General features: G+C 37.1%; 1 protein-coding gene and 1 pseudogene across 2 annotated transcripts in view; one reads left to right on the top strand and one right to left on the bottom strand.

Moving 5' to 3' along the window:
* Positions 1–5,892, bottom strand: part of LOC107601723 (E3 ubiquitin-protein ligase CBL-like) — a 49,454-nt gene extending 43,562 nt beyond the window's left edge. For both annotated transcript variants that reach the window (XM_016293992.1, XM_016293993.1), the window contains exon 1: positions 5,365–5,892. In XM_016293992.1, the coding sequence (XP_016149478.1) occupies positions 5,365–5,511 (147 nt within the window). In that variant the 5' untranslated portion in view covers positions 5,512–5,892. The remainder of the gene's footprint in view (positions 1–5,364) is intronic.
* A 1,799-nt stretch (positions 5,893–7,691) lies between these two features.
* The window catches only part of LOC107601690 (coiled-coil domain-containing protein 153-like), a 5,654-nt pseudogene continuing 2,045 nt past the window's right edge, over positions 7,692–11,300 (top strand).

Genomic DNA, 11,300 nt, shown 5'->3' with positions numbered 1-11,300 from the left:
ACGGTATTTTTTTTTCAAGCATGACCGGGTGTTAACCATATTTTCTACTGATTGAGAGAGGAAATACTGCAGTATTTAGAATGCCCTATTTTACGGTCATGATGAGTGAATATTGTCAAAAAATACCACACTAAATAGTGACTTTTAATACATGTTAACCAGGAGTCACTCTCATTTATAATAGTGGCATTGTCTGATAAAATCAACATGCATCTACACTAAAGAGCGGCTATGCGGTTGTTTTGGCTATATTACTTTTTTGTCTCATGCAGCGCACTGCCTGCGTCTGAGTAACAAACAACAAACAAAAAAGTGCATGTGATATTAACAGACGATCTATGCTCATATTTATAATTCCAAACAATCAGTAAGCGACAGGTGCTAGGTGCGGTGCAGCCAACTGAATGTGCTGCTTCTCTGCCGCTCACTGCACAGAACAGACGCGGCGACACTTCTCCGGGAAAGTCAGACCTCACATTCACGGGACAGCACTGGCGAAATCTTCCAACTGAACCATAGCTAAGGTTTATCCAAAAAAGTCGCTAGGTTTGTCAGTATGAATATTCTATGGAAAAAAGTGGCTAAAAGGGTCTGAAAGTCGCGCTCGTGGATATTGTGGATGAGTTCTTCTGTGTCATTACGTTCTATTAGTTCTACAGCTTCTAGTGATGGGAAGTTCGAATCATTTTACCGACTCGGACCTTTGAGTCTCATTCAGCAAAATGAACAAATCTTTTTTCCGAGTCATTTCGTTCATTTTAGCAAAATATAATTAAAATGTTACGTGTTATGTCTACTACTTACGCAAACGTTGATCACACTACAAACAATACAAAACTGCTATAAGAAACAGAAAAGATTAATTCATTGTTTACCTGGGTCTTCAGTCTATGATTAGCTCACCTCACCTCTTATCTGACAAGTCTTCTGGTTTGGGCTTATGGGGCTGTCACGTGATGAACGAAAGACTCAAACCCGAAGACTCCAGAGATTAACTAATCAATTCTCTTTCCGGCTCAGACTGCATTGGTTAAAGCTTATGAGGCTGTCACGTGATGAACGAACGACTCGGAAAAACCTGAAGACTCGAACCAGGTGAACTACTTGACTAATTCCAGTACAGATCCTATATGATGTTGCGCATGCGCGAGCGACTGAACGAATCACTCCCCGAGACGAGTCACATTAAAGATTTGTTCAAAATGAACGAATCATTCAAGAACGACCCAACACTAACAGCTTCATTTTCAGAACTTTCACGCTTAGTAACACATACAGCTGTTCCCTTACCACAGTGCAACAGTGAAAAAGCACCCCTTTAAAACAGTGTCGCATTCCAAACGTTGCTTAATGCGGTATACCGATGTTGCGGTATTTTAAAAATTCATATCATAACAAAAATAAACACCGGTATTCGGTATGAACCGGTATACAGCACAGCACTAATGGATAACATGAAAAAGTTAACCTTGGATAATAAATAGCCAAGCCACGATAGACTTAACAAAACTTTAACTCTTAACTTTTATAAAGAATATCTCTTTGGTTTTGAGACTTTAGTGTTTGCAACTTTACAGATCTTCTTTATGCACCAAGAGCTTGTAACACTCCAAAGAGAAAGGAAAAATTGAAATCGCATCATATGACCCCTTTAAGGTTCACACGGAAGAACCACAACCGAGTTCTTTTGTATTTGGTAAGAGGTTGAATACTTACAGAGGATTTATAGAGTATAACTAAATGGATAATAGTACTGGGCGGTATGACCAAAAATTGATATCACGGTATTTTTCAAAATTATACCGGTTTCACGGTACATGACGGTATTTTTTTTTCAAGCATGACCGGGTGTTAACCATATTTTCTACTGATTGAGAGAGGAAATACTGCAGTATTTAGAATGCCCTATTTTACGGTCATGATGAGTGAATATTGTCAAAAAATACCACACTAAATAGTGACTTTTAATACATGTTAACCAGGAGTCACTCTCATTTATAATAGTGGCATTGTCTGATAAAATCAACATGCATCTACACTAAAGAGCGGCTATGCGGTTGTTTTGGCTATATTACTTTTTTGTCTCATGCAGCGCACTGCCTGCGTCTGAGTAACAAACAACAAACAAAAAAGTGCATGTGATATTAACAGACGATCTATGCTCATATTTATAATTCCAAACAATCAGTAAGCGACAGGTGCTAGGTGCGGTGCAGCCAACTGAATGTGCTGCTTCTCTGCCTCTCACGGCTCAGAACAGACGCGGCGACACTTCTCCGGGAAAGTCAGACCTCACATTCACGGGACAGCACTGGCGAAATCTTCCAACTGAACCATAGCTAAGGTTTATCCAAAAAAGTCGCTAGGTTTGTCAGTATGAATATTCTATGGAAAAAAGTGGCTAAAAGGGTCTGAAAGTCGCGCTCGTGGATATTGTGGATGAGTTCTTCTGTGTCATTACGTTCTATTAGTTCTACAGCTTCTAGTGATGGGAAGTTCGAATCATTTTACCGACTCGGACCTTTGAGTCTCATTCAGCAAAATGAACAAATCTTTTTTCCGAGTCATTTCGTTCATTTTAGCAAAATATAATTAAAATGTTACGTGTTATGTCTACTACTTACGCAAACGTTGATCACACTACAAACAATACAAAACTGCTATAAGAAACAGAAAAGATTAATTCATTGTTTACCTGGGTCTTCAGTCTATGATTAGCTCACCTCACCTCTTATCTGACAAGTCTTCTGGTTTGGGCTTATGGGGCTGTCACGTGATGAACGAAAGACTCAAACCCGAAGACTCCAGAGATTAACTAATCAATTCTCTTTCCGGCTCAGACTGCATTGGTTAAAGCTTATGAGGCTGTCACGTGATGAACGAACGACTCGGAAAAACCTGAAGACTCGAACCAGGTGAACTACTTGACTAATTCCAGTACAGATCCTATATGATGTTGCGCATGCGCGAGCGACTGAACGAATCACTCCCCGAGACGAGTCACATTAAAGATTTGTTCAAAATGAACGAATCATTCAAGAACGACCCAACACTAACAGCTTCATTTTCAGAACTTTCACGCTTAGTAACACATACAGCTGTTCCCTTACCACAGTGCAACAGTGAAAAAGCACCCCTTTAAAACAGTGTCGCATTCCAAACGTTGCTTAATGCGGTATACCGATGTTGCGGTATTTTAAAAATTCATATCATAACAAAAATAAACACCGGTATTCGGTATGAACCGGTATACAGCACAGCACTAATGGATAACATGAAAAAGTTAACCTTGGATAATAAATAGCCAAGCCACGATAGACTTAACAAAACTTTAATTCATGTGAAGAACCTTTTTTTTTCCCCCCAGAAAAGCCTGTTTTGCAAGTGGAACTTCTCCTAATGTCATATATCCTGAACCACTGATTGTCATGTTCATATTAAACACTCATATAAAGGATTTACAGTCTAAGTCTCAGCACAGACTTGACAAAGTGGACATTTACGTCCATAATGTTATGTTGCAAAAACAAGGAGATTCGCTTACGAAGACAATGTGATATGTCACATGTGCACTATCCAAACTACCAGTGTGAAACTAAACAAATAGGAAGTTGCAAAGTTTTCAATCAGCAAGCATTATCTGCTCTTCTCAGTAAAAATTAAATAGTTTTCCTTTGCAACATGCATCTAAAAATGTACTAAATTAAATACCATCTTTAGTATCTAAGTATCAACAGGATAAGTTTAAAATGAGTCCCCTGTGACAGATGCACCGTTTCGCTCATGTACCAGTGTGAACATCACAGGAAGTGTGAGATCAGTAACCACAACTTTTTTTTTCCATGAACTGCAGCTTTAACTTTTGTATTGGGAGGCAGCAAATTCAACAAAAGAAAACCACCTAGACAGATGTTCACATAAACGTTTTAAGTTTTAAAATTTTACTAGACAAGCTGGAAAAAGATTCTACATCAGTTGATTAAATTCTTGGTTTATTACTTAGTACATTAACTCTGTAAAGCCTGGCATATGAAAAATGTCTTCTTCGAAATGGAACGCTTTATTGGAAGATTTTTTATGAAATATTTTTTAAAAACATCTTTTAAAAAAAACTAACGCATATGTGAAGAAGAAAATACTTCAACGTTTTTTCAAAGACCTGAACTAAGGAAAAATATGAAATTTGGTGCAGTTGATGTTATTTATATTGCCAAAATTTAAGATCACATTCTGATGTAAAGTACTTTAGTCCCTTCAAAGTTCATCATGAAATATTAACAATATAAAAAATATTCTTGTTTACTTTATAAAAAAAATACAAAGTCTTGTGTACCACAAACTGAAAGTAGACATAATTAAAATTTGACTCTAAAAGGCTTTTTACTTTTACTATCAGATTAATATTTACTTTTTACTTTTTACTTTTTACTACAAAAAAAAGGTATGAACTATCAATCAGAGGGCAGAAGCCATGTAGCAGATTGTGTGCAAAATTTTGATCATTTAGAGGTCTTAGAAATGATTAAATATGACACAGTAGGCTTTATATGGTTTATCAGGTGTGAAATAAGGACTGTGTGCCCAGCAGCTACATCCATACCTGATCATAAGACCAACCTTGCTTGGATAAGTCTGCATTAAACCCCCAAACATCTAGCTTTTAATACAGCTGCATATTTAGCTATCTAAAGCCATACTTTGAATGGAACACACCAGTTTATATTTCACTTAATACAGATTGTAAGTACTTAAAGATAAGAGAAACATGATAGGACACTTCCTGTTTATCCAAAAAACTACATAGAAACATGAACAAGAGCAGCAAGTAGTGGTTGAAAGAGCAGATCTATCCACCAACTGAGCAAATGCAATTTAACCAAGCGACTTACCAGCAACTAGATCTGTAATGTCAGATACTGGTTGCTTAACCAACTTTGGGATTTCCACACTGTTCATTTGAGCATCCTGAAGGAGTCACATTTGAACAGATGTGTCCAAACCATTCCTAGTCTTCTTACTATACAAACTGTATTTACCAGTTAAAGAAATGCCACAAGCTAATAAGCTAGCAAACTAGCACAAGACCCTGTACCACATTCACAAGTCCTACTAGGCAAGCTGAGGCGTACGGGTACCGCAAATTATCTACTCTGTAAAACGGAATATTCCCAGAGTATTTGACGGCTGTATATAGTTTGTTAGCCTGCAAACCATTCAGCTAATTGCCTTAGCAGAGCTGCCCTACCATATTGCATTTGGACGACTCCGCGCAGGCCATCCGGCTAAGCTAACAAGAGACCGAGGCTGCTAGCTACAGCGTCTCTCTGGTATCTATCTTTTATGTTTTGATTAATAACCACCCACCTTATCCATGAATTTCCAGCATTTCTCCACCGTCTTTTTGTCCACGGCCCCGGGCTGGTGATGGGAGTGGTGGAGATGATGGTGAGGCTGAAAAGCGTCCTTCATCATGCCAATAAGCCCCCCACCTTTCTTCAGATTCCCTGCCATATTCGGACTCCGGAGTGTTTTTGTCGCAGTCAAAATATAACTGGGATCGGATACCCCCCGGTGAGGACAGCGCCCGAGTCCGGTTCGGTTCGAGCGAGGGTCCGTCAAGGGGGGGGAGAAGCGCTTTATCGATGCAAGACTCCCATTAAATCCCCCGTGCTGGAAACCACCGTTTCACGCAGTATTGTATACGCTCGGGTAAGTTAGTGCGGCGGATCCGGTTAAAATTAACGTGTAAAAATAAGTTTTGATGGGTGTCTAGACGTGGAGGAACAACTGCATTCACAACGACACCCCGTGCGTGATGTTCCCTTTTCCTGCAGCTCTATCTTTCTCTGTCTCCGTCTGTGTGCTTCTGCAGAGCGATGTCAGATTCGTTCATTTGAGCCGGATCTTTTAAATGAATCAGTTGAACTGGTTCACAAAACTGGTCGGACTGAAATTTGAGATGCAAAATCAATTTAGTATGGGTTAATGAACGTGCAGATTATATTTAAGATCGAAATGACTTATATGAGCGGAATCATTGCTACAATAATCACACTAAACATACGAAATTACAATAAACACAATCAAAACATAAACACAATAAACCCATGACTAAACATCTGACTTGGAATGTTTTATTCCTTTTTTAATCAACAGTAATATAATCAATAAACATTACAATAACCACTTGCATCACTTGCAAATAGAGTATAACTCTGTTGAACAGAGAGGAAAATAAAAAAAATCAAAGTAATATATATTTTTTAATTTTATGAAGAGAAAATACTTTTTAAAATATTAAAAATATATATATTGTTAAAGGGGTCATATGAAACAATCAGCTTGTAACACTCCAAAGAGAAAGGAAAACTTGAAATCGCATCATATGGCTCCTTTAAGTTTTAAAGCCTGGGTGTTAGGGCCCACCTGATGACCTATTAGCGAAGTGACGTACAAAAATAGTTGAATCGGTTCTTTGAGGGGATCTGTTCGAACGAACCGATTCGCTTGAATGAATCGGACTTCCCATCACTACTTTTGCAACGGGAAGTTCAGGCTGAGCAAGTCAAGAGCCCTCGCAAGCAAAACCTAGGAGAGGTGAAAGGGAAAAGTGATCACTGACGATTATTGTAAACACAGCAAATATTGTCTTTCTCCATATTAAAATGCAACATTAGATCGCGAATTGATATCATAGTGAAATAAGATAAACATGTTAGGGAAATAAACATCGCCTTCAACCTCCCCTCCCGTGCTCATGTGACTGCGCTTCCTGTTCCGCCTGTAAGACCTCGCCCTCTTTTACGTCTCACATTTTCTCCGCGCCCGTTTTTGCTCATCTTGCGAATATACGAATCTATGGGATGAAATTAGACTCAAAATGATTAATAGATGATTAATATTATTATTATTATTATTAAAAGGGCTATTATAGTCGCTCATTTGAGCCATTGGTAATCGCACGTTTATATTTAATTAAACTATTAAATTAACTTAAACTAAACTATACCAAACAAGCGTTTTATAGGCTATAGCCTATTCCGCGCTCAAGCGGATCGCATAATTAATAATAATAATAATTAATAATAGCCTAATAATAATTTATGCATTTAGCATAAATAGCTAGAACATATTTTATATAGGCTACTTATTACTAAACTGTTTTCTGAGAGTGAGCACGTTTACATGCATACCAGTAAGCTGATAACTCACAAATATCAGTTTATTAAAATAACCAGGTTTCCCCGTTTACATGCACATCAAGTAACCTGACAACGCGAGTAAGCTGTGTTTACATGACTTTATTAATATATCAGGTTATTTCCCTTTAGTAACGTCAAAATATAATCTTTTGCTTATCTGACTCCAAGTATTCTATATGATTGTCAGTTGTGATGTTAAATAAAGCTTGCAACATGTTAGCGTGAAACTTGCAGCTCATATTATCCTCTCATGCAGTTATAATGCAGCGTTTTGACTGAACCACTTCTACTTCTGCTGCGCGAGATGAGAACACTTTTATCATTTTCTGAGGCATGAAAAAGTCTGCTTTTGTGATATATTTCCTTCTTTCTTTAATGCAAAACGTTTGCTCTGTCTAGATGGGCTTAAATCTGCACTAACGATGCGTTCCTGTCACGTATCACATGCGCACTTCAATAAGCCGACAGAAAGCGGGTTATTGCGTTTACATGCCGCGCGAAATCGGGGTAAGAGGCAAAAAACTACCTCTGTCGACCGGTTTATGCTTACGCCGTTTATGACCTTACTCCGATAAAAGAAAACGGGTTACCGCGTTTACATGAGCACGTGCGTTTTCGGTTTATTAAGCATAATCGGCTTGAACGTGCATGTAAACGCGCTCAGTGTCGGCTGCAAAGATGAAGTTGAAGATGCTGATGAACGACTTTATTCTCGAAATGTAATTATTTTTATTCTCAATATTTTATTTCTAAATTTTTCTGGATATTTAATGAGTTTAATCTCGAATTATAGGCTAATGACTTTATTCTGGAGATGTTTTTTTTTTTATTTATTGTTTGGCCCTATAATCCTCTTTCTTACTCTTTCATTTGGCACGAATCCAAATGTTTCCATATTCACAATGTTGGCTATTTGAATTTGAATGCTACATGCTATTATTATTACTATGTAAACCAGGCTTTGTACTTAACCCGCTTTCCAAAAAAAAACAAAAAAACATGGTCTTCTTCACATGAAAAATCATACTCTTCACATGAGCAAATATGTGCTTGGCCCGAGCTCAGGCTGAACGGCACGGATTGTACTACGGGCTGTTTTAATTAACCAGTGTATCTAGATTCTATAGTGTATCTATATGTTTGGTTGACTGTATTATTCTGATAATAAACAGGCTGCAGCGTTTGCAATGCTGTAAGCATATGAAAGGTGCATTTCTCTAGTAGGCTACTGCAGTGCGGAGATGGCTGATCAGCATAGTCTACTTCATCTTTACATAATAATAATAATAATAGCCTACAAGGAAGGAATAACTGACAACGTGCTGTTGAATTACAGAAAGAAAAAAAACAAAACAAGGTACCCTCACGAAGTTCTTGTTTGGCCAAATTAATATAAGCTATTCTGTGTCTTAAGACAAGTTAAGTTAGAACAAGTTCAATAAAACATATTTATTCTATATTTCTACGGTAGAGGAGAATAGCCAAACCAAAAAGAAACAAAGAAACTCAATGTAACATTCATAACGTAACGTGAAATGCTGTAAACTCCGTAAATGAAGTCTCAAAATCCAAATGAACCGAACAAGATCGACTCCAACTAGACGTCAATTAATGCACGCGTGTCACCTGATCCACATATGCACAGAATCCTTTTTGCATGAGCAATTTATGATATATTAATACAGAGCAGAACATTTTTATTCGCAAACATGTCTGTATTTGTACAAATCGTTGCACAATCATTTAATCCAGAATTCCACAGACTCAAATTGAAAGGCATTTGTTTGTGGTTAGTAAGATACATGTATAAAATGTATGCAGTACATGGATAATTGTGCGTGCATCATCCCACACGAATCCTACTATGGAGAAAAGCATGACTAATGAATATTAAATAGGGCACGTAACCGGAGCACTAGGAAGGTTACCAAGCAACGTATAAATTAGGCTAGTTAATATTCATGAGGAAAGCATTGGCAGAAGTAGCGCTTGTATATTGTACTTTCGCCGCCCTCCGGGTTAAAGAGATTAATTATGCAGATTTTTTTGACACATTCCACGAATTCTGGTCTTATATGTTTTTGTACGTTCACCACTGTATGATGCTTGATTCGCTGATCATCTCTTATCATTTCAGTTCATCTTCGCTTTACAAATATACGCAATTAAAAACTGAATTGAAAGAAAGTCAAGTAAACACACTTGTGAATGAGGGCTGCCTCTACAGAGTACGAACCAAACTGAGAGACCATTTTGAAGGCTCAGGAAACCTTTGCAGGTGTTTTGAGTTGATCAGTTGATTGGCATGTCACCATATTCTAATTTGTTGAGATAGTGAATTGGTGGGTTTTTGTTAAATGTGAGCCAAAATCATCACAATTAAAAGAACCAAAGACTTAAACTACTTCAGTCTGTGTGCATTGAATTTATTTAATACACGAGTTTCACAATTTGAGTTGAATTACTGAAATAAATGAACTTTTCCACGAGATGCACGAGATATTGAGATGCACCTGTACTTCGAATAAAATAGTGATATTTTTTAAAGAATCTAAGCAATTCAGAAATATCTTAAAAGACTTTATAGTCCATAAAACAACACGACGCGCTTAGCAACTGTACACACTTCCAAGCAACGAGCCGGTAACGTGGTGCAATGCGGATACGCAGAAAGAACATTTTGAAAAAGAAAGAACTGTTTTGAAAGAACATCTTGGTAAGCCAAATATAATTGATAAATTGGCCCGTTAGGAGTTGATCTCTGTTTGCTGATGTTCAGTTCTATTAAAACATTAAGAAAGTAACTTCTCTACAAATCTTGTCAGCTCTGAGGACCAGTATAGCGCGTCAGGCCTCAGCAGTGAGAGATGACTTGAAAAATCAAATGAGAGATCTGGAGCAGGTGCTCAGTCAGGAACGATCAGACATGAAGGCCATCACTGCAGGTCTGTATAAAGTATATTGCTTTATTCCAGTTTTATTGATATAGCACACCTGCATGAAACAATGTGTACTTCATAATACTCATGTTTTATGCTGTAGTGTTTTGGAAATACTTGATGAAAATGAAAGTGCATGTTGCAGTCCACAGAACAAAACATGTTGAAGAATGCTGAATTTTATGTCTCAAAAAGTTTCACTTAATATCTTGAAGCTTCCCCACAGATCTATACACACAATTAAGTTATAGGCAGTTTAATTGACTTCATTATTTCATAAACTTATATATAAAATAATAAACTTAAATCATTCTGAGGTCACCTAATGGACTTTAGTTTAGTTTCTTGAAATTACATGATATTTTATGTATTTATTATTATAATAATATTTATTTATTATATGATATTTATTCAAAATGAAAGTTTGGATTGAAAGAAGGCAGTATTTATTTGAATAAAAATACAGTAAAAACAGTAATATTGTGAAATCTAAGCAATTCAGAAATATCTTAAAATACTTTATAGTCCATAAAACAACACGACGCGCTTAGCAACTGTACACACTTCCAAGCAACGAGCCGGTAACGTGGTGCAATGCGGATACGCAGAAAGAACATTTTGAAAAAGAAAGAACTGTTTTGAAAGAACATCTTGGTAAGCCAAATATAATTGATAAATTGGCCCGTTAGGAGTTGATCTCTGTTTGCTGATGTTCAGTTCTATTAAAACATTAAGAAAGTAACTTCTATACAAATCTTGTCAGCTCTGAGGACCAGTATAGTGCGTCAGGCCTCAGCAGTGAGAGATGACTTGAAAAATCAAATGAGAGATCTGGAGCAGGTGCTCAGTCAGGAACGATCAGACATGAAGGCCATCACTGCAGGTCTGTATAAAGTATATTGCTTTATTCCAGTTTTATTGATATAGCACACCTGCATGAAACAATGTGTACTTCATAATACTCATGTTTTATGCTGTAGTGTTTTGGAAATACTTGATGAAAATGAAAGTGCATGTTGCAGTCCACAGAACAAAACATGTTGAAGAATGCTGAATTTTATGTCTCAAAAAGTTTCACTTAATATCTTGAAGCTTCCCCACAGATCCTATCTAAACTGCTGATACTGAAAAATCTTTATTTCTAACATATACAGTATAT

Source organism: Sinocyclocheilus grahami, unplaced genomic scaffold (genome assembly GCF_001515645.1).
Source record: "Sinocyclocheilus grahami isolate Dianchi unplaced genomic scaffold, SAMN03320097.WGS_v1.1 scaffold311.1, whole genome shotgun sequence".
NCBI classification, from domain to species: Eukaryota; Metazoa; Chordata; class Actinopteri; order Cypriniformes; family Cyprinidae; genus Sinocyclocheilus; species Sinocyclocheilus grahami.
This window is presented reverse-complemented; position numbering and strand designations above follow the sequence as displayed.